The following is a 27,471-nucleotide window of genomic DNA, read 5'->3' as shown; positions in this document are numbered from 1 at the left end:
GTTATGTGAACACAACAAAGTTGAGGGTTAGTTATTTTCAAGAAAATGCCCATTATGTATTGATCTATTTTAGATCTATTTTCTATCTGTTCCTTCTAACTATTAACAGGGTTTAACACCATGATGAATGAAATCTATTAGAAAGAGAAAAGGCATTTTTTTGTTCGCTCATTATGAAAACGTGAAACATGAGCGCATTTCTTTTTTTTTGGATTACATTTTTATTGGATTAAACATTAATTGATATTTTAAGAGATTGGGATTAAAGTTTAATTAACCTCTCATAAAATAATAAGGGGCCCCAGTTGCGCTGCAGTTCATATCCTTATGGTGCTTCCTTAGCTAACAGCCAAAACATTTCCAAAAAAGAGTATCAAACACTTCCCTAAACTATATGTTTTGTGTATTTATTGTGTTCAAATAAAAATATAGAAATAATTAAATGGAACATAATAAAAATCGTGCAATAATAGTAGGTAGAAATACATAACAGCTTTAAGAGATATGTAGGCTATACACACTAAAGAGGAATGTATGTACTTAAGAATTGTAACGACTGTGTAGCTGCAGTTAGCCTCAGCCCACTTAGCTTACTGAATCGTTTTGTTGGTTAAAGAGCCACTCATGACCATGGTACTAAAACAATTAGCAACCAAGGTTGATTCTTTTAAATCTTGATAATTTCCAGGCCTATCTTCTAAAAAAAACGAACGAAAAACACCTTCAAGGTAGCATTTACATTGCTTCCTGTTTACCCTTGTTGGCCACGATTTAAGATAAGTGTTTTGTGTACGAAAGATACCAATTATCATCCAACGAATTACAAACTAGTATGCTAGCTAGCGTGACTTACTTGCTGCTAGCTAGCGTGACTTACTTGTTGCTAGCTAGCGTGACTTACTTGTTGCTAGCTAGTGTGACTTACTTGTTGTTAGCTAGCACGACTTAGTTGTTGCTAGCTAGCGTGACTTAGTTGTTGCTAGCTAGCATGACTTACTTGTTGCTAGCTAGCGTGACTTACTTGTTGTTTGCTAGTGTGACTTACTTGTTGCGGCGGTACAGAGCCATGCAGGCCACACCCAGGAGACAGATACCCAGCGAGATGCTGAGGATGGAGAGCATCTGTCTCTGGTACGTCTCAGCGCTCTCTGCGGAGGAAACACACACTCGGGTCATTTAATCCTCTGTCTATTCCTCCTTTATTCTTTGTTTCCTTCGTATCTTGCATGTCCATAAAGCTTTCGTGAACGATTTTGTGGAATAGGAGCCCACAGGTTGCTTTAGCTTCCACAGGTTTGTGAGGAAACAATTAACCCCCACACACACACATACGCACGCTCGTCCCCCGTCCCATTCCCCAGACAGTCACACACACACACACACACACACACACACGCACACGCACACGCACACGCACACGCACACGCACACACACACACACACAGACAGTCTCTCACACACACACAACACACACACACACACACACACACACACACACACACACACACACACACACACCCACACACACACACACACACACAGTCACAGACAGAGTACGGAGGCACCAGTAACGTGGTCAGTGTGTGGCAGTGTCAGGCCAGATCACAGCTCCATGACAGGAGCCAAGTGGAGCGTGACATCATTTCCTTCAGACATTGCCTTTAGCCATCGCCAATCGTCGTGACGCCCGGCCTCTGTGTGTGTGTGTGTGTGTGTGTGTGTGTGTGTGTGTGTGTGTGTGTGCGTGTGTGTGTTTGTGTGTGTTTGTGTGGAAGTGTGTGTTTGCACACATGTTTGTGTGTAGATGTAGGTGTTTGTGTGGGTATTTTTGGAATTTCGATGTATCTGTGGGTGTTTTTCGCGATGTGTGTATTTTTAGACGTGTGTGTGTGCGTGCAAATGTATGTGGTTATGTATTTGTGGTTATGTATTTGTGAGTTTGCCTATGTGGCTGTTTTTGCGTGAGCTTGCATGTGTTTTCGTGCATGTATGAGTGTGTGCGTGCTTGACAGGGGCAGGATGTAACAGCCAGTGAATGCTTGAGCAGTTCAGTGTCAGCTCTGTATATCAGCCCCGCAGTCTTAAGGTCATCCTCCACTGCTGCACAGTACAATCCACATCATACACACTGTCTGTGTCTAGGTGAACTCCCCAAACAGCCTGCTTTCAATTTAATGATGTGTCCGTCTATCTTTCTTAACTGATCTATCCATCTGTCTGTCTATCGGTCTGAATTGATTTGTCTGTTTGACAGTTTGTTTGTTTGTTTGTTTGTTTGACTTGTCAGTATTCTGTCCGTCCGTCTATTTGGCTGTTTGTCAGTTTCCCTGTCTGTCTCCCTGCCTGCCTGTCTGTCTGTCTGTCTGTCTGTCTGTCTGTCTGTCTGTCTGTCTGTCTGTCTGTCTGTCTGTCTTTGTGAACTCCCCAAACAGCCTGCTTTCAATTTAATGATGTGTCCGTCTATCTTTCTTAACTGATTGGTCCGTCTGTCTGTCCATCAGTCTGAGTTGATTTGTCATTTTGACAGTTTGTTTGTTTGTTTGTTTGTTTGTTTGTTTGTTTGTCTTGTCAGCATTCTATCCGTCCATCTATTAGGCTGTTTGTCTGTCTCCTGTCTGTCTGTCTCCCTGTCTGTCTGTCTCTCTATCTGTCTGTATTGATTTGTTTGTTTGACCGTTTGTTTGTTTGTCTGTCCACATTCTGTCCGATCGTCTATTACACTGTTTGTCAGTATGCCTGTCTGTCTCCCTGCCTGTCTGTCTGTCTGTGTGAACTCTATAAACAGCCTGGTTTCAATTGAATGATGTCTCCCACTATCTTCCTCAACTGATCTGTCCGTCTGTCTGTCTATCAGTCTGAATTGATATGTTTGGTTGACAGTTTGTTTGTTTGTTTGTTTGCCTGTCCGCATTCTGCCCGTCCGTCCTCCTGTCCATCTGTCTCCTTTTGATGGAGCGCCTGCCTTACCCTGGCTCTGCTCCATGGGGCTCATGATGAGGAGTGGGGCAGATGATGCCCACGTCTCCATGCCATCTTGCACGGCGCGTTCCAAACAGGGACGATTGGCTAGCTCGCTACTGCTGAAAGCATCTCATGGCGCTAAACACTTTAAGGGCCCACTGATCTCGACAGACATTAAGTGCGATGCAAACGCACACAAACATAGCGCAGTCACGGCCCTCCACGCCCAGGGTGTGTTAAAGCGTTGCCATTACTTCAAATGAGACAGTGTTGTGCTATTACCGTCTGCCCCCCCCCCCCATTAGTCCTGCTTTAGTGACCCCTTTGTAGCGCAGCTTTCTAAATGGTAAAACATGTTGTAATGTGTTGCGTAACAATAACATCATCATTATCTGAAGTATTAGGTTCATCGCGCCCATCGATCATCAGATTCAGAATCTATGCTTGACAAATAACAACAGTTTTGTTCTACCGTGCCCCCACGGTTGAGTATACATTACAGACACACTGTGCTGTGCTGTGGTTTCTCTGAAGGCAGACACAGAGAGGGAAGGGGTTCGCTGCTGCAAAACAACCACTATTTTACCTCTGGCCTGTTCATCACACACAGCTCAGACTCAGAGCCCCCAGCGGCACTCACTCACTCTCTCCTATCATCTTCCATCTCATAGTGTCCCCATAAATGGACACTTGGTCTCTTACAGAGTGTAAGGGCGGGGGGGGGGGGGGGTCACTATCACTGCTGTTGATGGAGGGGGTCCTCACTCTCTCTCTCTCTCTCTCTCCCTCTCTCTCTCTCTCTCTCTCTCTCTCTCTCTCTCTATCTCTATTGATGGAAGGGTTTCTCTCTCTCTCTGGCACTTAAGGAAAGCAATGGTGAAATAGACTGTCTGTCAGTCGGACAAGTCTGTGTCAGTCTGTCCTTTCCACCTGTCTGTCTATCTGTCTCTGTCTGTCTGTGTGCCGCGTCACCGTCTGTCTGTGTGTGTGTTAGTCCACGGATGGACTTTTCTAGGAGTCAGCATGTTTGGTAATTGAACCGCCCACATGACAAGTCTGCAAGGGATCTCATTTAGTGACTACATTACCTTACTGAGAGAGAGAGAGAGAGAGAGGGAGGGAGAGGGAGATGTGGGGGGCGTAGTGAGTGGGAGAAAGCCAGCAAGAGACAGAGAAGAAGAGGGAGAGAGTCAGGGAGAGAGAGACAGACGGAGAAGGAGAGGGAGTGAGATAGAGAGAAAGAATTAGAGGGAGGGAGAGGAAGGGGGGAGGGAGGTGAGAGATAGAGGAATAGCTGGATGGTGAGGGAGGGGAGAGAGAGGAATAAAAGGAGGGGGAGGAAGAGAGGGGCTGGAGAAGAGAGGGGCTGGAGAAGAGCAACAATGAGAGAAAAAGCAGTGAGAATGAGAAGGGCGTGCAAGGACTAATGTGACTAACCTTCTGATCGCCCCGGAGAGACATTACATCCTTCTCTTTGTCGGGATTCTGATCCAGAACCAAAATCACATTAATCCATAAATGTACCATTCATCCAGTCATCATCCATCCATAAATCCATCATCAATCAACATCCATCCATCAATTCAGCCTTCTATACACGCACAAACCGGCATAAAAGCCACACACAGATATCACTGTTATTGTTACATCACTTCCTGTGACATTACCTGTCTCCATGCAGATACCACACACCTAGTTCGCCGCCTCGCTGTTTCCATGGCGACCGGCCCACATTAATTTCCAAGGTGAGAGGCCTGTGTGGCTTATGTGTGTGTTTCTTTGTATGTGTGTGTGTTAGTGTGTGTTGATTGTTGTCTTACCCATGAACTCGATCCCAAGTTCATCCGCTGTTCCATCACGGCCATGGCAACATGGAGAGAGAGAGAGAGAGAGAGAGAGAGAGAGAGAGAGAGAGAGAGAGAGAGGGAGAGATAGAGGGAGAGGGAGAGAGAAGGAGAGAGAGAGAGAAACAGACCGAGACAGATGCAGAGACAGAGAGATAGACAGAGACAGAGAGAGACAAAGAGGGAGATTAGGTTAGATTACATCTGGATACACAGTATACTTGTTGGGTTTTCAGATCAAATCTATGCATATAAGGATCAAATGAAAACATATACTACAGTCGACAGTCAAAACAAGAAAAACATCTTTATTCTTAATGCAAAGTCCCTGCCAAAGAGGAAAATATTATATACAACCGAACACATGATTTCATATCATGTTCTTCAGTGCTTTATAAAGTCTACCCCCATTCTAGCAATAAATAATGTAACCGCTGATTCTCAACTCTGGTTTCTCTACTGACTGATATATATATACAGACTTTGCTTCAACAACATCAAGGTTTGAAAGTGTCAATGGGAGAGAGAGAGAGAGAGAGAAAATTTAAGCAATGACTTGTGTTTGAGGGGCATAGATGCCCCAATCTCTAGTAGGCCAGCCATATGAGCCAGGCCGCCCCTGGTAGTTGAACACTATAGCCTTGAAGGGAAGGCTTTGAGGACTCAAAGATTCAGTGAGAGAAGACAAAGAGGAGGGCGATGAGAGACTGGAGGACAGAGAGCAGAACACTTGATCTGCTCTGAGAAGAGGCATGCAGGGGTGGTGGTGCCTGTCCTGCCGGGTAAGGGCCACTTGGAACCAGAACTATAGTGTCGACAGTGTCTCCCTCTGACGCTGTCACACGTACACACACACACACGCACACACACACACATGCACACACGCACATTGTGTGCCTGTTGCTGAAAGAGATGATAAAGGGGAAGCCTGATGTTCTTTCATCCTGACAGCAAGCCCTTTGCACGCAGCACAATCTCCTCAGCCAAATTAAAACAAACCCGCTTCACCTAATTGCTTTTCTGACCGAGGTGGTCTGGATGGAGTTTTAAATAGCACGGCCCTTTACTAAACACCAGCAACCACATGGAAATTAAAAAACATAAAACAAAGAAAGACGTTTGGAGAAAAATGTAAAACCCTAATGAGGAAAGGGGCGAAAGGACAAGACAGCAGTAGGTAGTGCCATTTCAGTTGCATCATGGGTAAAAAAAAGGGAAAAAAACGCAGCCATGATGTCGCTCTGAGGAGAGGTGAGGGGAAAGATAACAGTGAGATGGAAAGAGGCTATTGAGCGTGTGCATCGTGGAGGGTGGATTAATAGTGTGTAAAGATACAGGGTTATCTGTCACTATCGCCCGCGTAAAGCTCTACTACATGATTTATGAGTCTGACTTGAAACACCGGAAGACACTGAGGAGGGAGAGAGGGCTGGGGGGGAGAGAGAGAGAGACAGAGATACTGAGGGATAATTGAGTTAAAGCAGGCTTAGAAAATACACTTGATCTAATGCAGTCCTTCTGAGACTTGGGTTGAAATGGAGCCGAACCATGTACCATGTACATATTTGTACACACTTTTAAACATTTAACTGAAGCCGTAAATGTACCTTCTTATCAAAAGGATATAATCCCCAGACTACCCTGGGTATCTTTTTAAATTTGTGAGAACAAACAGAAGCTGACCATGTGTTTTGCGTGCTATAGTTTATAAAGAATATATTTTATGGGGAAGCATTATTAGAATTAATTTTTCTAAATAAGGTGGTTTCACAGATATAGAGACAAAATGAAGGGAAGACTCAAAATTCACTAAATGCAAAATTCTGCAAAATTAGACTGCAAAATTCACTAAATTGTCCTTAATGCCAAGTTAATCACATATGAAGAAAACTAAAAGAGCAATTTGACAGCAATTTATACCAATGACCTTTAACCAAACGAGAGCACATCGCCTTCCTTACCGATTTCCTCAGACACTACAACATGACGGCATGAGGCCGACTCGAGACCAATGAATAACACATAACACGAATGCCTGGCAAACATAAATGGGCTTAAGAAAAAAGAGCTTGGTGCAATTTGAGTCCAGATTTCGCTCCCAGGTCCGTGACTTAGCACTCCCTATTCCACTCTGTCTTTCCACACTTGGCAAGGCCAAAACACTCGATGCAAGATGCTGCTCTTATCATTGCTGCCTGCTTATTTCTATTCATTCTTCCCCCTTTGCGATCGCCCAGGGCAACAGACAAAACTACAAATTTCTCCCGCTAAACCGCCTGGGCTATAAAAGCCGGGTGTGCCAAACTAAATTTTAAGCCTCTGTGGCTTAACTTTGCCATGACAATGTCGGTTCTGCACAGACGACATCATTTCAGCACTGATGACGCCATTCTCAGATCCGATGACATCATTTTCAGCACATATTCCGTCATTTCAACACACATGATGCCATTATGGTCCCCGGTGATATCATTTCAGAGCCGATGACATCATTTCAGGACCAATGACGTAATTTTAAATTAACTCTAAAGATTACATTTCAGACAAAATTATGTAATTTCACCCAGAACGTCACATCATTGTCCCTGCACGAATGGTCTCTGTGGGTATCTGTGTGGACCTTTCTTTCTTCTTCTCGGTATCCTCACAGCTCCTCCCCTCTCATCAGTCCTGCCTCGACATTGAACGCACCTCTCTGGCCCGATCCCGTCTCAGTTGGGCTCCTCCGGAAGCATATGGCGCTACTTCAAACTCTCTGCATTTTTTCTCCCATCTAGTTCTTGACAGGCTGTTATCTGATTCGCCGCTTGGCCTCCCCTCGCCTCCCCTCTCCTCACCCCTCACCCTCTCCTCTCTCAATTAAACGCCTTATCACTCCCTGAGCCCTCCCCCCCCAACCCCCCCCCACCAACTGCTCGCCAATATCCTAAACTTCCTGAAAGGTCTGTTCCCTCCCAGCGGCCCCTGGCAGGAAGTCCCTCTGCTCTCAGAATCTGGTCCCTCTTTCAGCGACACCACATGCCAGAGTGGACCATGTCCACTCTGGCATGTCGAGTATGTGTCTGAGTGTGTGTCTCAGTGTGTCCCTGAGTGTGTGCGTCTAAGTTTGAAAGTGTGGTGCACCTATGAGTGTATGTCTTTGTAAGCACCAATGTCTGTCTGTGTATGCGAGGATGCGTTCGGCTAAGGTGAAGGTGTGTGTGTGAGGGAGTGCTCGCGTTTTAAGGTGTTTTTGTGTCTGAGAGAGTGTTTGCTTTCGGATTTGTTTGTGTGTGTGTGCCAATATGTGTGTGTGTGTGTGTGAGAGAGAGCGCTTACGTGTGCATGAGTGTGTGTTTGTGTGTGTGTGTGTGTGTGTGTGTGTGTGTGTGTGTGTGTGTGTAAGTGGTGTAAGAGAGAGAGAGAAGGAGAGAGAGTTGTGTGTGTGAGAGAGAGAGTGTGCTTTTTGTTCGGGTGTGTGCCTGTGGGCCCGTGTGTGTGTATGTGTGCGTGTGCTTGTATATGTGTGTGTGTGTGTGTGTGTGTGTGTGTGTGCCTGCATGTGTATGTGTGTGTGTGGGTGTGTGTGCCTGCATGTGTATGTGTGTGTGTGCGTGCGTGTGCGTGCGTGCACAGATGGGGTGCTGCTGTGCCCCAGCCAGATGCCAGTTGGCCGTGCTCTGTCTGAGTGTTTGCTCTGTGGCCAGTGGACTCTTGGAGACGACGAGTGTTCTGAACACCTCAGGACGAGGGCTGAGACACTGATAAAGCCCACGGAGGGTTCGTTTGTTTTTAAAGCCACGCCGGAGGGAAAGAATCGGGATGTAAACACAACATGCCAAGACACACAAAGGAACACACACAGCGGGTCCACAGACACACACGCAGGCCGGGCCTGAAGGAACCTAACGGCTAACGCGAGGGAGGGTTAGCATGTTGGAATGACTGCCCCCCCCAACCCCCCCACACACACCACAGTAACCTCGACTGGAGCCATTTGGGCTGGGCCAGAACAGTGGCGGTGGATGTTATCAGAGGATTTGGATGTTGAAAGCGGGGGGTAATCCCTGTAACCCTGCTGTAATCCGGGTAAGTTTTAGATGCCTCTGCATGCCCAGAGATCATAAAAACTCTAAACCCCTCTCTCCCACCGCTCAGGACCCATGGAGGTCCGCTCAGGCCAGCTGGACGCTGACCTAATGAGATAAGATGGTGTTTACTCCAGTGTCCTCACTTTATGAGTCTTAGACAGGAAATGCATGTCTCACAGCATGAAGGTAGCAAAAGACGTCAACAACTTCTGTTTTATTTTTCAGCACACGCTTTTGAAGTGGTACTCTCTGATATTAGAGAAGAAGCACTGGTCTTTTCCCCTCAAACGCTGAGCGGTAAACAGGAGTGCCGGGTTGGTTAGGTCGTTTACAGTCTAATGCTCCTAATGAACCGTGTTTCATACTTCACACCCTGTCATCCTGCTGATAGAGTGGATTACAGCCGGGCCCAAGGGGACCTTATATCCACTCATTAGCATGACAACTCCTCCGAGATGGCCGCTTACAACACCAACACACTCTGCGGGCCTTGTTCACCGAACGGCCATCTTGGTCCCACTCTGGTTTGAAGCTCTAGCTGGGTGATGAACGGCTGAATGTGGGGTTCCACGTTCGGTTCTGTCCCCCTTCAGTGTCAAACACAAATCTGATTTATTCTATGTTGTACGTCCTTGCACTCAATGTACGCACTTATTGTATGTCGTACGTCCTGGCAGTAAAAAAAAATCTAATAAAGAATAAGTACTTAGTTGTGTAGCCTCTCATCCTAGCTATCGTTGTTGTATACGGGAATGGGTTAACCTAGCAATTGTTGGTGCTTGGCATTTGTTTCGATGAACATCATACTGTACCAACAGCGTTATATTGTTTCTCCTTCTTCTGACAAATGTACTTATTGTAAGTTGCTTTGGATAAAGCATCTGATAAAGGCCCTAAATGTTAATGTAAATGTAAATGATTAGCAGGATGGTTCACAAGGCTATCTCCTTTCTGTTGTTTCACCCAAATTTCCCATCCGGAATTATTTTAGTACCATCTTTTCTTAGCTAAGAGGCGTGAGGTTAAAAAAAAAAAAAACACAAACCATTACTACACAGGCTTCAACAAAATATTTGGGTTTTGAATTACAATGGCTCAAATATCAGTGTATGTTGTTCACAGGGTTGAAATGGGTAGGATTATAAATATCTTATTTTTAATCAGTTCATGCAAAGTTGTCCACATACAAGTGATCAACAGGTCATAGGTAGGGGGGGTAGGAACCGGCAACCTTTCTGTTGCTGGAAAAACCGATGTGTAGTAGTCCACATTCACTCACCTGCACTCAAACACACACACACACACACACACACACACACACACACACACACACACACACACACACACACATAAAAAGCACAGATGCACTTGGCTTAAAGGAAAGTGGCGTTTGTCCACAGAGGCATCAGGAAATGAATGGTAAGTCTATACGGAAGTGGTGACGAGAGAACCAGATGACAAGAGGTAGAAAACGTGGGGCCACCCAGGCACCCCCAGCCCTGGGACTCTTAAAGTGGTGTGGCGGCGGAGGACTAAGACAGTCCTCTGCTCTGGAGGACCTGGGAGTTAAGACGGCTTCAAGAGGTGAACCAAAAAGAATAGGTAAGAAATGGAACCGAAGAGCCCTTGACACAGAAATGACTGAGGGAGCACTGCACTTCTTCAGAAGGTGTAGAAAGGGCATTACTCTAAATGAGAGTGGAATACAGGGGGGCTGAAAGAATTACATCCAAACAAGCCTCGCTACACCCACAAATGTGTTCTTCTATCAGGTTTATACCCGTTTTTATTTCCAAGGATTCCACAGTTCCACTATCAGATTTTCCAGATGAATGTCGGCACTGACTGTAAAAACGATTTCATGCCTGCCACCTTATTGGCATTCACTGATGGCAGCCAGAACCAGCTGTACGGTACAACATGGCCCGGTCTATTTGCTGGATCAACCATTGCCAGAATGGGGAAATAATGTCATTTAGGGGTTAAAGTTAAAACTGAGGACAAACAGTGGATAATTCTGTCAGCGTTAAAACCGGTACACAATAAATAATATTGCTGACAGCAAAGAGAAAATTAGCTGTGAAGTCCTCGTGGACTGATCAATCTCAACTGTGAAATCCCTTTGAGCGGTATGGCCAGGCTTTATCTGTAAATCCAACTTCATGGTGAACATTCAATGATTTGAAATACCCCAAAAACCCAAAACAATAAAAACAAAAACAGCAGAGTGAGATACATAGTCGTTGCTGTTGTCTCGTGAAATCAAGGTGGACCTCTGCGGCAATTAAATCTCTGCTTCGATGAAAGCTGCGACTTCACAATACAAGTGTGAAAAACACTGAGGTTAAAGCTCTGCCAGACGACAAACCATTTAAACCAAAAAAATAAAAACATCTGCTCCGATATGATTGGTCACACATAAGAAAGCAACACATCCGTCCCCCCTGTTGGACATAAAGTTAATCCCTTTGTGGAGGCGGCGAGCCAGAAAGAGCGGGAAAACATCCTTCATGGCTTGAGAGGAAGTGCCCAGAGACTCCATTAGCACCGTCTCCGAGGAAACGGAGGCGTCTAATGGAAGGCACAGTCCCTTATCGGGTCCTCAGGACACAGGCGCCGAAGCACTTCGTGACCGCAAGACTCGGCGTGCTCACTAAGGCCCCGCCATCGAGGGGAAGTCCGGCTGCCCATCAACGGTCACCACTTTGCTTTTAATTCCATCTTTGTTTTTCGGTTTCCTTTATTTATTCCTGTTCTTCTCAAGGCAGCAAAAAGGACACACACTAGTAGAAATCTCCTGGGAGCGGTGGTGGTGGTGAAGTTGGGGTTTAGTTTCTGATGAACCATGGGAGAAAAGGAATAGGTGGGAAATTGTGGCTTTTCCAACGCTCGCTGCCCTACTATGTGAAATGGTCGTACATTCATGGAGTTCACGGGAAATGGCGTCACAAGCGGCCGGGCTGGTGTAATGGGGCTTTGGGCTCTAAACAGGGTTTGGTATTGTTGCTTGTGTACTAATTATCCAGTAGCACGCCACCTCGACACGTGCACTCACGAACAAGGCATTGATCAGGCCACGTGTCCTGTACATGGCTGGAAACGTATTCCGCTTTGTGCCGATTTCGGTTCTCACACAAGGGATGGTATCTATATAAGGGACCAGGAGAGTAGTCTAAGAATAGTTCTTAAAGTTGTATCTAGGACGAAAGAAGGGGGTTGGGAGCTGGGAGTTATACAACCCCCAGCGGGCTTGTATAACTCATGTATAATAGGGAAGCGAATATTCGAACATGGGTCTAAAGTTATTAATCAGACCTACATTGCCTTGACTGTTCCTTGAGGTTGTGTAATAGTTTGGAACCATTTTATTCTCACCCACAAAGGAGATATGGGGACACCATTTTTCACATACAAACAAACACGAGGATAAACAGGGAGAGCAAAAGAGAAAAAAGGAAAAAATTAAACATACTTGGATCTGACAAGACGGCGTCCGTCTTGGGCACAAACTGGTCACAGCGAAGTCCGTGGTAGCCCTCTTTACACCTGGAGTAAGAGAGAGAGAGAGAGAGAGAGAGAGAGAGAGAGAGAGAGAGAGAGAGAGACAGAGAGAGAGAGAGAGAGAGAGAGAGAGAGAGAGAGAGAGAGAGAGAGAGAGAGGGGTGATTAGGTTTTCAACAGGACCAGCAAACAGACTAATGACGAGGCTAATCACAAACTACGAGCCTCTGTGCTGACCTTTGGGTCGGCGGAGGGAGACATCCACACAATTCCAGAAACAGTTTTAAAATGGACAAAGTGGAGCAAGGGAGGGAGTGCCGGGGGGAAGATGGGGGGTGGGGTGTGGGTAGATGTTGAGCAAGACTGGAGAGAGAAAGAACGAGGAGAACAGACAGTTTGGGGTTGGATGGCGTCTGTGGTCCTGCTGATAGCAGCCTGAGTGAGGGAAAGCCAATGTCTGGCGCTGGAGAAAGAGGGGGGACGGAGGGTCAGGGTGATTAACACTTTCATATTTTCTTGGGTTCAATTCTCCCCTTAGTGTGGTGTCACATCCTAGGGGCGACAGATAGATGAAGAGCAAAACATATTTCACATGACAAAATACACACAACCCGTCTCCATTTCACATAGCAGGACAGTCTTGTGGCTAGGAGGTCGTTCAAATTCCATTGGCTCAGATGCCGGGTTAGATTCCCAGTGTCCACAGCCCATACACTGCCTTGGTGTCCTTGAGCAATAACACTAATCCCTTATACCTGCTCCTTAATGACTACTATCACAGATCGCTTGGGATGAAATAGTTGCAAGTAATCGGAAGAAGAAATAGTAGAAAAGAGGAAAGACGGTTTGAATTATTCATCAAAATACGACGTCAGAGAGGGCTGTGCCACACATACACTCGCACAAATATATGCTAGTTCACGGCGACTATTCAGTTCCAGATACACATACAGGGATCAGATTGATGGCTTTGACAAGGCTGTAGAACTGTAAATTATATACATCAGAGCGTCTGCTTGTCAAGTCATTAGCATAAGTTCACGACACTCAAACCTGCAATCTGCTAGCGTTCGGCACCGGGTCAAACTAGGTGCTAGCCGGCTTTGGTGAAATAAGGGGTCAACCTATACGTTTACTCAGGATGTGTCCTCTGAAAGAGAAGGGTCACTGGGACGGAGGTGCATTGGCTGGTTGCTATGGCGATGCAGCACTTTGAGTTATCTAAGAGAGAGAGTTTCCTGACAGAGGGCCAAGCATTAGCTTGGCCCTCTGAGCTCTCTCTCTCTCTCTCTCTCTCTCTCTCTCTCTCTCTCTCTCTCTCTCTCTCTCTCTGTAATCTCTGTCTCTCAAGTCTCTCCAGTGGCTGCCTTTGATTTTAGGTTAGAGGAATAAACAGATAAAGCAGTTTTTAACTCACCCAATCCAAGTGAGTATTCAAAATGTCAGGATATGACTCTGATTAATATTAATATAAAACATATTTTTTAATATAAAATGGCTCCTGCTTGTGTTCTCATCCTAAAGTTATCCTGCGCTTGCATTTGACTGCTTCAGAAAGCTTTACAGCTCTTTTATTATTATGCGTGTTCAACATTTACTGAATGCATCAGGGGGGTTTTCATCCTCACTTGTTATAAAATGGCTTTGCAGTAAACGTGTATGCTCAAGGAATACACGTCAACGCAATATTAATTGAAGCCATGTTAAGGTGTGGCGAGAATTAGTGGGGCCAGAAGGGATATCTCATAGGATTAGCAAACCTTTGTAAACCCTTTCCCCCTTGAGTCGACATCTTCTGGTCCAGGCTAGACTGCTAAACGCTTCAGTTTAAGCCTGTCTTGCGTCGGATGCATCATTCTTACACCCAACGCTCGCCAAGTCTCAAGGAAAACTTGGTTGAGTGATTTCTGGTGCAGTCTGTCAAAGCATTCACAGTGACAATACAGGGATCTACTCTTATACCACTTTTTGTACATTCCAGTCCAGACAGTCGAGTAGCATTTTCTGAATTGACAATATTCTCGGTTCTCGATGTGCAAACTGTCAGGTAAAGTCGTTTTTCATTTTTGCAGTGTTTTATCAGAGTTGTCGTCTTGAAGGGCTCCATATTCCCAAGGGCTTTACAATACAAATTATACTTTTGTTCTGTGCCCTTGACCCCCGAGTTGTTAAAAGTTAAGAAGAAAAACTCCATCAAAAGCCAGTGGGAAAGGAGCTGACCTTGAAGGGCAAGGACATCAAAACACATCATCATATATGCAATAAAAAACACATGATATATTATATCTCTTTAGTGATAATTATGGGCTTTGTAACATTAGTACTTTACTTTAAAGTATAATGAGATTGTATTTAAGTGATGGATTGGATCCATGTTTTTGATCCACCGTATGCACAAATAAATGAATGCTCCACTAGTCATGCCTGCTTTGTTGAGCTCAAAGGTCGTGGCTTAGCCTGAAGGTCATTTGTTTTTTTTGTGGTGTTGAATAGCTCCTAGTCTGAAGCAAACTTTTTGCTGGAGAGACATTAAATGAGCAGGATATACGGAAAAAAGGAATAACATTGTCGAGTGTGGGTGTTTAATATGGGCTTCTGACACTGAGAAATAACTCAAAGCGCATTTGTCGTGTGCTTGCCCTTTCAACATTCACAAAATACGTCAATTGATGCCCTTGATACAAAGCCTACGACTCACTGGCATAAAATCTCATTCTTATCTTATTTATTATTCACAATAGCGTCTCCCCCGACACTCTCAGAGTCTTAAGAGTGAGTGGCTCCTGCCGAAATAAAGACAGCTAGGTGAAAATAATCACATTATCTCCTTCTCGGGGAACCAGATCCTCTTTTAGTCATCTAATTTCCTATTAGTTAAAATTGTCCCAACTTCCTCAAATTAACCCAAATTTGTCAAACAGTCCCTACATTGTCAAACAATCCTCATTCTGCCAGATAGTCCCCACTTTGTAAAACAATCCTTATTGGTCAGATAGCTCCCACTTTGTCAAACAGTTCAGACTTTGTCAAACACTGCCCCCTATGTCAAACAGTCCCCCCTCTTCAAACAGGTCAGACTATGTCAAACAGTCCCCCCCTATGTCAAACACTCTTCCCTATGTCAAACAATCGCCCTATCTCAAACACCCCCCCTGCCTGTGTCTAACGCTACCCCTATGTCAAACAGTCCCCCCTATGTCAAACAGTCCCCGATATGTCAGACACTCCCCCATGTCAAACACTCCCCCCTCTCTCAAACAGTCCTCGCTATTTCAAACAGTCCTCATATGTCAAACACTCCCCCGTATATCAAACACTCCCCCCTATGCCAAAGAGTCCTCCCTATGACAAACAGTCCTCCCTATGTCAAACATTCCCCCCATGTCAAACATTCCCCCCAATGTCAAACAGTCCTCCCTATGTCAAACATTCCCCCCATGTCAAACATTCCCCCCAATGTCAAACAGTCCTCCCTATGTCAAACAGTCCTCCCTATGTCAAACATTCCCCCCAATGTCAAACAGTCCTCCCTATGTCAAACAGTCCTCCCTACGTCAAACATTCCCCCCAATGTCAAACAGTCCTCCCTATGTCAAACAGTCCTCCCTATGTCAAACATTCCCCCCAATGTCAAACAGTCTTCCCTATGTCAAACAGTCCTCCCTATGTCAAACATTCCCCCCAATGTCAAACAGTCCTCCCTATGTCAAACAGTCCTCCCTATGACTCCAGTTCCTACTTTGTTGGAAAGTCCTTACTCTGTCAGATGGTATACACACATCCCTTGAAACATCAGAACACACACACTGCTCTGGCTGTCATGTCAGGAAGTATAAATTAAACACTGGATGGGTGATATATTTATATTTATGACGTTTTTATTATGCCATTTTGAATTGGAATTACTTAATTTTGATTTCTTTGTAACAGAATAAATGGGATCATTTGGTATGATGATTGACATCTTATGCACAGCTTGACGTTTTCGTGACAAAAAAATCCCTGCTGTGTTATCTGCAATAACATAATCTTGAAGATAATATTTTGGCCATATGACCGAGTCCTAGCCAGGGATAGAGAGAGCGACACGATGGCATGCGAAAGCAAATCGCGGCAGAGGTTCATGAGAAAAGCTAAGCACTCGGCACAACGTTGATGACAGATTGCAGTGCTACCGATTATATATAATCACCAAAATGCTAGCCTCCGCAAGAAAGGCCAATGGAGAGGGTTTTTCACGGAATCAGCAAATCCTTCATTGCCGATCATGACTAAGGTGAAGATTCAGATCATAAAGGGTCGTAACACACTTTATCAGAGGTAAATTTGACAAGAGGGAAGAAAAAAGTTGGTTTCTTTGACTTCGATTTTGCATTGTAGTTTGGTGAAAGTGGTGTTTCTGTCCGATATATTGTCGAACAATGAATATTTAAAGATCCTTTATTGTGTGTATGATACTTGAAATAATGTACACGTGTAAAGGTTCACAGAGTTGAACTTGCAAAGCATACACGCTGTATCGGCAAAGCTTACAGATAAATGGAGTTCAGAGTTCACACCACTTCGTATGTGGACGGGATGACAGAAGCCGCGAGGGTTGTACAAATATCATTACTTCCCAGTCAAATGTCAGCTAGTAATTACCATATTTATATTCATAAACAATGAAGGGAAACTAAAAGTAGTAAAAACGAATGAAAGGTAGAAATGGTGACTTAGGTCATATGCATGTTTAAGTACTGTAACGTTGTCACATATGAGCTGAGGAGAATTTTGAATCCACGACTCCGGGGTTTATCTAACCACCAAACTGTAGACAGCCACAACTGTATTCAGCCACAGTGTACAACAGTAACTCAAAGGTAACTACCTCCGCGAAGGTCCACATTCAGAGAGAAAACAAGAAGAGCCAGGCCTAGGAAGCTCTTCAGCTGCCTCTGGTTGGTGGGGGCGGGCCGATCAGTGACGGCCACACCTTCTCCTCCATGGAGCCAACGCCCTCACCCCCAACCCTGTGCCCAAAGAAGGATACTTCCCTCTGGGGTGCAGCTTCAGGCCTGCAGCTCTTAACCTCTCCAGCACCTGCTCCAGGGACCCCAGGGCAACCTGGAAGGAGCCAGGATGTCATCTAGGTACACCAGGCACTGCCCGCCGGAGAATACCAGAAAGCACCTTGTCATACTACCTGGCCAAGATGGCAGAGGCATTACAAAAAAGGCTGGCTTGGGTCTGGCCTTTGGGGGAGAGACGCCGAGATCGTTTATTGGCCTGTGGCATGTGCCACCACAACCACTGATATACCATGGCATATGCCGTTCAGGAACGGCATATACCATTCAGGAACGGCATATGCCGTTTAGGATCGGTAACTGCCGTTCACTGCCGGACTTGCTCCGGTGACGGTAGTTAGCCTAGCCACCTAAACAGGTCTGACTAATCAATAACAGAGATTTAGAGCCTGGCACTAACCGTTCCTGAATGGCATATGCCGTTCCTGAACGGCATATGCCATGGTATGTCAGTGGTCGCGGTGGCACATGCCACAGGCCAATAAACGATCTCGGCCCTACTGCTTTGGGGAGAGATGGACCTGGTAATACCCACTGCAGAGATCAAAGGAGCAGAACCAGGAGGACCCCGAGACCAAGTCCAGGGACTCGTCGATGCGTGGCAGGGGGTAGGAATCTTTCCTGGTGACCCCATTCACCCGCCTGTAGTCTGAGCAGAGCCGCCAGTCACTGTTCTTTTTGGGGACCATGACGACTGACTTCACAGGGGGAAGGCATTAGGAGGGGGGCGGTGGCTGAAGGCAGTCTCCGCTGTACTGCTAGTGTGATAAGTCAGACAGGAGGCATGGCAGGGGGGTCACTCGGGGGCAAAGCGACAGCAGGCCCCCCCTGGAAGCTCACCGTGCCCCTCTGCAGGTCCAGCTGACCGTAGCCCGTAGGATACTACAGGTCCTGTACAGCAGCTTTCTACACCGGACAACGCACAGACCTCTCACCCACAGTCTCAGTTAACATGCCTTTAAGGGGTCCCAGCTTGCCCGTGGCTTAAACTGAGTCCAGACTGGCACCACATCTGGCCTCACCAAGGTCACTGTCGACCCCCTGTCGACTAGGGGAGAGCAGGGCACCCCCTCCACTGTGACACATGTCCCCAACACAGGTACGCCCCACCACCACAACAGACCCCGGACATGTTTTGTCATCGGCTCCTGGGGGAAGTGGAGCAAAGCCCCCTCTATGCATCCCTGAGCTGTTTCCTTGAGCCCTGGGGGACTTGGGGCTGTCCCTGATCAAATGCCCTGGCTGACCACACCCCCAGCAGATCCTGGGACCCGGGCCGGGCTGAGTGCTGTCTGCAGTGACACAGCCCTACGCAGTGCAGTCACTTCAGATATCCATCAGACCACCCTGGCAGACCCCATCAGCCCCACCCCACACCTTCTCCCTGAGTCTCTCGCTTTCTCCCTTAGTAGAAAGGGAGAGACTCATTAACGGGCAGACCCCGAGAACAGCTGGTACCACTACCACTTCAACACTTGACACGCACACTTATTGCACCTTTTGGTTTCAGCTGTACTTTTCAAAAAGACTAAGTAGCACTGCATGTACTACCAACAACATTGAACTATCAATTTGCATCTCACAAGATGTGTGAAAGAAAATCCAATTAATTCAGGTTGAATACTAATACTACTTGAATAACTGAATGATTTCAACATGATTAATTATTCACAATGAAATCATGGATAATAGTAAAAATAAATAAATAATTGGCAGAAATTAACTGTTATGGAGCAATCATTACAATTTTAGTTTCTTTGCTGTTTTTTAATTAGAGTGATGAATCTCATGAATATATAGTCCAACAAAATATAAGATTTAACTGAGATCATAGATTGTATGATTGAGACGTATCAAGAAAGAATAATCACAGCAACTGGCCATTGACAATGAAACTATTGCCTTAAAACTACCTTGCAACACATAACTTATAGCACTAGGGGTCAGAGATACAGGAAATCAGATCAGCAATAAATACGAAATGGTCAATAAAACTGAGACTTTTAAAAGATTGAGACTTTTACCACAAAACCAACCCCAATGAGATTGAGATGCCCTAATCTCCAAACTGATCCTTGATGAATTGTGTTTTACCTGCTCAACACTAAACAGTCTTGTACGGGTCTTGTGTTAAAAAATGAATTTTATAAGGCTGAGATCAAAACAAAACATATCATCAACATCCACCACCACAAAACGAAAGAAACCACGACTAAGAAACTGGCCTCCAATCAACATCAGCTCATCCCAGTGTGAGACAAGTAGACCGCGCCCTCGTCATCTCTCTGAGGTTTTATTGTGTGTTTAAAGAACAGAACGTGCCTCCGCCCGGGTCTGTTTCAATGTTTGAGCCGTCGTCTCATTGTCCTGAACCCACATCTCCTGCGGTGCTCTGAGACGAGACCAGAGATGAGACGCTAAACAATGGCTGTGTGCAAATGTGGAGACCGGGGGAACTCATGCCTGAATATCTTATAAAACAATGCTGGTTAACATTGTCGTCTGCTGTTTGTTTCTTTGTGCGTCTACAATGGGAGGATTGTTTTGTGTGTATGCGTGTACTGCATGAGTATGTCTTTTGTATGTTTGTGCAAGATATTTGAACAGAGAACTCTGTTTCAAAATCTGGATGTTTGTGTGACTCTGTCTGTGTGTGAGAGGGACTGACTGTGTGTGTGTGTGTGTTTGTTAAAAAATGCATGGTTATGTGTGTACATGAATTTGTGTTTGTCTGTGTACTCTTTCATGTAGAGCTGTGTGTGTGTGTGTGTGTGTGCGTGTGTGTGGATATGAAAGTGTTTGTGTGTGTGCATGTTAATACGTCTGTTTACATGTATGTGTTTAATTTATGGATGTGTTTGTGTGTGTGTTTTTTTTTTTGTATGATTTTCCACACTTGCATTGCAGCTGTGCATGGGAATACCCAGTCTCCTTGCAAACAGAGGAAGAGGGAGAGAGGGAGAGAGGGAGAGAGGGGGAGAGGCAGGGAGGCAGGGAGGGAAGCACCCGAGTTAGAGGCTGTCCAAACACATTGTCCAGATATTTGAGAGACCACAGCCCCTGGGCGTAACACCACAGACCTGCGAAACCAATTGGCACACAGAAGAAAAAATAATTTAGCTTAATTAACAGCTGGCTGCTAATTGAGGCAAAGGAGTGCAATAAATGATGGCTGGAGCAAACTATTGCAAGGATGGAAAGAGAGATGCAATCAGAAGAAGGAGGGGTCTGAAGATAAGGAAGAGGAGCAAGAGAGAAAAGAGAAGAGAATATAAGTGAAACCAAGATGAGAAAACGAGAATAATGAAGAGTAGGACGAGGAAAATGTGGAGGAGAGAGCGAAAATAGAGAGGAGAAAATAAGAGAAATCAAGATGAAGAAAAATGAGAGGGACGAAGAGGAAGACGAGCAAAGGAGTGGGAGGAGAAGGAAGAGGAGGAGGATAATGTGAAAATAAGTGAAAACAAGAGGCGAGGAACAGGAGTGCATCAATAAAGCCAGTCCTCCTCCTGAACAGGGCAGTAGTCTCCCTCCTCTGCGTTCGCTCCCTCGGCCTCTCCCACTCCTCCTCCTCTATGGCCCGCAGCTCTGTCCTAACGATGTGCATCAGGAAACGCTCTGCCCGAGGGCTCCTAGGCAGTGGGGGCTCCTCAGTGTAGTCACTCTGCTCTGGCTTTGCATGTCTCCACAGCGGCACCACAAGGGTTCTGAGTGCTGTCGGAATAATAAGTGACCACGTAGTGGCCTCTTTGCCCCGACGCGGTTATAGGATGGCTGTGCCCACGCAGAGAATTTGATATCTATATATCTGTATTTATATAGATGTATATATTTATTTTCATTTATTTATTTCTATCTGTAAAGATTTGTAGACATAAACACACGCCAGCAGGCACTGAAATAATCTCCATACCTTATTTTTATACATGCCGTGCGACAGGTCAACAATGGTAAAACTGTCAACTGTTATTAGGATTGAATAAAGCACACACACACTCGCTTTAGATTTTTACGATTGATCAATGTTTTTTTCTGGGTTTAATGTGTTTACATTCGTTTGATGTATTTTGTTTATTTGTGTACTGTGATGTATGATTATTATTAACAATACTTTATCAACATTTGAATAAAGATGGGTATACATTCACAGCCTGTTTGCTTGAATCATTGTTCATTAGTGTGCACTTCAGTGCTTCAAAATAAGCTGTTAGTTGATCGCATTAGAGCCTATCCTCAATATGCAAAAGTACAAATCACATCATTTACACTCTGCTTCCATACTTTAATCACATCGTAATTTTCCAGTCCAACCCCTTCCTTGATCGAGAAAAAATACCTGGATAATACCTGCCCAGCTAATCTAGACACTTGACAGCTGATTGGCTCAGTACAGTAAGTAGATGGCATCTGATACTGATCTGTATTGTCTCACGTTGCAAATTAAAAGTGACCGTAAAAAGGATTCCTCCAGGAGGTTTTGTCCTTGAAGATTAAAACGAGGCTCTCCCTGCCAGTACAACACCCCCCAAAAATTAATTTGAGAACCAATTTCCTTAAAGTAACACCGACTACAAAGCCTGTCCCCTGAGGAATTCTAATACGACAAATTTTCAATTTTAAAAGGCAGTATCCCACACAGAAAGACCTCCCATTTGGTTTGGATGTGAATAGGATTCTGACTGCCTGCATTCACCAACGACGTTACGTGGTTCAAGATGTATTATACTCTGCTAGCATCGACTAAGTACCACTTCTGTTGTGTACATACAGCACAGCACGCAGTACAATAGAGACGTTTGTATGGCTCTGGTCTATTGCCAAGCCACACAGCCACAAACATATATTTTATCATATTCTAAGCATGTTTGTGGGTTTAGTGTACATCTGTCATGTATGTCAAATAATAAAGTCTATTTCTTGGTGGACAAATGTTAAGCCCAAGAGAACAGGAAATTCAAAATGCTTAGCTTGGAGTTCACCTGCTACAAGGAGAAGGGGTAGTGTGTGTTGAGCTCATGGGTTCACATCCTTTACTGCTGTGTACCTCAGCAGGAAGTGAGGTCACATCATGGGTTCACATCCTACACTCAGCAGGAAGTGAGGTAACATCATGGGTTCACATCCTTCACTCAGCAGGAAGTGAGGTCACATCATAGGTTCACATCCTTCACTCAGCAGGAAGTGAGGTAACATAATAGGTTCACATCCTTCACTCAGCAGGAAGTGAGGTCACATCATAGGTTCACATCCTTCTCTCGTTAGGAAGTGAGGTCACATCATAGGTTATCCTCCGTATCTCAGGAAGATGTGAGGTTAAATGTGTAACTTGTTGTTCTGATTCTGACTGTGGTGACAATCGGGTGTGTGCGATGATCCTTCAAGCCGAGATGCAAGCAAGGCAAGGCATATTCCAACAAGTCATTCATTTAGCTGGCCAGAAGATAATCATGGATTCAAGCTTTCTGGTGGCGCTGGTGCTAATGGAGACTTTAGCAACGGCCATGATACTAGCCCGGTGCTCGGCATCATGTGAGCTACACGCTTACACCGTTGATGTCAATCATCATCGGCCGTAATTCAGTTGGTAATTATTGTGGCTTCTTATTCCTGGTCGTAGCTGTTGCTTTGGCAACGCGCTGCTATAGACCAAACCACGGTATTTCACAGATTATTCTCTCATCTGCCTCTTTCTCCGTCGCTCTCAGTCTTTTGCTCTGCTTCAATCTCCCATTCTCTTAATCAATCTCTCTTCCCACCTCTCTCTCCTTCTATATCTGTCTCTCTTTCTTCCATTTCTCCCCACTCTCTCCTTCTATCTCCGTCCCTCTCCCCACCCTTTCTCTTATTCTATATCTGCCTCTTTCTCCCCTCCCTCTCAGTTCCGATTATCTATCCATCTCTTTCCATTTTATCCCCGCTCCCTCGTCCATTTCCACTTAACTCTCTCACACGTCACTCTCCCTTTCTGTGTCAATGTTTATATGTGACTGCAGAAGGTCTAAATAAGCATGTATGCACGTATGCATTCCTAACAGGCCAGAAGGTGTACATCATCTAGTTTTCTATGGCTTCTATGTCTATTCTTTGCTTGTTTACCATTGATTAGAGACGGCTGCGCAGGCCGACAGACTGACCTCCTGTCAACAACAGTAAAAGCAGGAGGAGCCTCCAATGTGGGCTTACTTCCTTTACAATACACACAATACGCCCACACACACACACACACACACACACACACACACACAAACACACACAGACTAACACACACACACGCACATAAATACATATTTATACAGCCTCTCCCACGCACAAAGCACCGCTTCCTCAGCCTTAATATCAAACTCTAATCAGGGCTTGACACCTCCTTCATTGTTATTGATGGGCTCGGGTCGGTGAGTGGGCTGCCAGTTGGCAGCAATCTCCTATAGAACGTTCCCCAGGAGCAGGAAGAAGAAGAAGGAAAAAAACAACAACCCCACAGGCTTCAAAATAAAAGTGTGCCTTGACTGCTTTTCCTTTTCTGCCTTTCTTTAGCGGCTGCGAACGCAGGGATAGCTAAAATAGTGAGGATTTATACCTCCAGCGAGTTTGATTGATGTGTGAGTTCTATTCTGCTTCCATATTTCCGCTTCCATATGGTCAACCCCCGACCGGTATTTTCAAGATTAATCCGATAAAAGCTTGAGGAAAAATGCATTACATGTCCGCTCCAGTGAGGTTTGACTAATGAGGCTCTTGTGTATTGTTGCCACTGCGTTCTGTTTTAATGTCAAACATTATATTACTTTTCAAGGTAACGTCATCATTGCCAACAGAGATTTTATTTTCTGTGGTGATATGAGCCTAATATATTAAGTACCCTAGCATGGCAAGTATCCTAATATACAAAGTTCCCTAACATGCTAAGTATCCTTACATGCTTAGAACTCTAGCATGCCAGCCCTTACATGAATAAAGAATATGAAAACTAAATAAGCTAAAGAAGCTACCGCGCCTCTGACGAGTGCTCCCTCGTGTTACAGCGATCGACACAAGCAACACAAGCCCTATCTTAATAACCTCCGAGCTAGCAAATATTTCTTTAGCAACAGGGCCGCCCTGCAATGGCAGCGCTAAAATGTTTGCGCTTCGCCATGCCGTATCAACAAGGCTGCTGGGAAGACATTAAGCTCTGGGTGGATGAAGATGTTCGGGGTTGTGTTTGCCTCGGGGGTATCAGGCGAGCTAAAATGTGGAGGAGGGAGCCCGCAACGTCAAGGAGGCGCCTCCCAGCCACGAGACTGAGGTTTGTAACAGGTGCCGTTTCAAAGGCCTGGAGATAACAGAGGAGGAGGGAGGGAGGGAGGGAGAGGGAGAGGGAGGGATAGGAGATACACGAGGGTGCAGTGGGAACAAGAGATGCATTGCTCTTCCTCTTCACAGAGATGAATAATTTCTCTCCTTTTACCTCCTTTCCTTTTTCCCCTCGCTCTCTCTCCCTCTATCTATTCCCTCCATTCCTCTCTCATGTCCCTTACTCCTTTCTCACACCCTCCCTCTCCTTTCCTCCCTCTGATTACTTCTTTCATCTTCCTCACTCTCTCTCCCCCTCTTTCCCCTCCTGCCTTCGGTCTGTCTCTCTTTATCCTCCTTCCCTCTCTCTCTCTCCCCCTCTCTTTCCCTCCTTCCTTCTCCCTTTTTGTCTTCTCTTTTCACCCCTGTGTGTGGCCCCAGCACACGTAGCCTAGCCGACTTAGCCGTGCAGTAAAAGTATGTAGGCTAACTTATTTCACTGAGTACGTTAGGCTGAAGGACTGCGTTGCCTTGAAACATTCATAGCAGAGAGATAAGCAACGGCTGCCAAATTGCTGCAGAGAACTAAAGTCGGTGTTCGTTATGAAGCAAAGCCCTGGGGGGAATCGATTCTTTGTGAGCACGACTCTTGCCATCCAGAAGCTCGTTGCTGTCCATGCCCAGCACGGAGGGGAACTCTCAACTCTAATGAGTAGAAGTCCTGCAGCTTTTCATCGCAGTTTTTATGCATGTCTGATTTTCAGGCTCGAAGTTTCCGATATAATGTCGGTTTAACGGCCGTTTCCATTGGTTAATAGGGGTAGGAGTCCGCTGTGCGTACGACAGAACCATGAGTCTCATTATAATGATATATAATTAGATGATATACATCAAGTCATTTTAATCGTAGCTTAAGCCCAAAGCACATGGCTTAGCACAATTCCTGAGCGAAGTGACCGGAAGTAGAGACCAATTTTAATTTTTCCGTTAAATGTTAACGGAATTCCTGCTCTGCGGGCCTTTGTGCTTAACAGATTCTAGATATAGTTTCTATTTTAATAAAGGTAGTAGAGTAAGTCTTTCAGTGTTTGGATATGAAAAGAAGCGCAAATTAATCTTTATGTATTTTTAATTAATGACCCCTCATGCAACGCAATGCACAAAGACAGTCATTTCCCTGTTGCGTTGTACAATGATATAAACCCGCATGTGGAGAAGGCCTCTGAACGATTATTAACCCACTAATAATGACAGAAGGCAATAAGGAAAATGCCAGAGCCTCAACACAACACAGAGGTGTTGATAGAGGTGTAATATATTTTGTGTTATATATTTTGTTTAATAATGCTCAAGCCATATTGAACGTGATTTTGCACTCGCCAGAACAGCCATTATGGGTTATAATTATTTCGTTCTGTGTTCGGTTGTTAGGGAAACCTTTCCAAGACAGAAGGGCTGGAGAACCGTGATTGGTTAGAAATCAACACATCGTGAGTTTTCAGTGTTGCTGTTGCTAGCATTGCCAATATTGTTTTATGGTCTTGAGCATTGAAACCAAACTTTGCGTTTAGGCTACCCTGGGTGTATTCAAATGTAGCCTGGTTAAAGATATGCTGACCTCCCAGAGTGCATCCGATCAAATTCCAGCTTTGCTTCAAGTTCTCCAACGAATATCAATCCATGTTTCATGAGTTAAAAGCACTGAACTCTGAACTCAAGAACTGTTGGCTCTTGTCTGTCGTTTAGCACTGCATGCTAATTATGTGTTGAAACACAAACATAGGAAAAAAAATCAGATTATTAGCGCGACACAGTCTCACCCTGATGCTGGGTTCCCCCTTCAAGGACAAGTGGAGGTCAGTGAGCAAGGATGCTTTGCTTCAAACCCCCTCCTAGACAGAGAGATACCCTGAATGGGATTTCAACTCAATGCAAGGTAAAGGTCAACAGGTTTATGTGTACAGTCCTTTATTACGACTGCAATTTCAAAGGGCTTTACAGGCCAACATTAAACCACAACACCCCCTGACCCCCCCGGAAGACAAGGAAGGATTCCCCAAAGCCCCAGAGGGTAGAAACCCGGAGGAGGATGACAGAGGGGGGGTCACTGTTCCCCGGGAGGCGAGGAGGGCAGCTGGTGCAGACCTAACCTAACAGGTTATTTACTGCAGCACAGCCAGGAAGGGAGATACTGTTTATGTGACATCATGTGATGTGAGGATTAAGTGGAAATCCACCTGACCCAAGCATGTTCCTACTGAACTTCTGGATTAAATGTTCTAGTGCTTTTTCTTATGAACACAAATTATTAAACTATATTTGTATTTCTCTCTCTATATATATTTTTTTTAACGTGTCGAGCTGGCTGTTCCTTATGGTGTCTATTCTTATGCATAATAAATGTAATTATAATAATAAACATAATAAACTGTAACTCACACATACACGCTGATAATGGGCACATCTTGACCCTGAAGAGGCGACCAGTGACCTTGACAAGTGATTCACAGGCCCATCAATGGAAGGCCTTTAAAAGCATCTACCCTTATGTACCAATGCATTATACAATATGTATACTCATTACTATGAAAAGCCCATCTCCATAGCGTATAATCAAGGATTGAGTTGAAATATAATTGCTTCCTTTGGGAATTCATAGAGAATATAGACTATATCTTGCATCCATGTTGTGACATATCTGCAAAGGATGGCGGGACAAAAGGCTCAGCAGAGTGAGGTGATTGGATCTTTAGG

The 27,471-nt window shown here is 45.0% G+C and overlaps 1 protein-coding gene across 1 annotated transcript in view; it reads right to left on the bottom strand.

The window, feature by feature from the left end:
- Positions 1–27,471, bottom strand: part of nrg3b (neuregulin 3b) — a gene marked incomplete at both ends in the record, with an annotated part of 198,380 nt that overhangs the window by 11,016 nt on the left and 159,893 nt on the right. The window contains 3 exons of the mRNA XM_079757309.1: positions 1,046–1,148; positions 4,782–4,808; positions 12,348–12,421. Of these exons, the coding sequence (XP_079613435.1) occupies positions 1,046–1,148; positions 4,782–4,808; positions 12,348–12,421 (204 nt within the window). The remainder of the gene's footprint in view (positions 1–1,045; positions 1,149–4,781; positions 4,809–12,347; positions 12,422–27,471) is intronic.

Source organism: Pollachius pollachius (genome assembly GCF_949987615.1).
Source record: "Pollachius pollachius genome assembly, chromosome: 19".
In the NCBI taxonomy this organism is placed as follows: domain Eukaryota; kingdom Metazoa; phylum Chordata; class Actinopteri; order Gadiformes; family Gadidae; genus Pollachius; species Pollachius pollachius.
The sequence above is the reverse complement of the archived record's forward strand: the minus strand, read 5'-3'. Positions and strand labels throughout refer to the sequence as shown.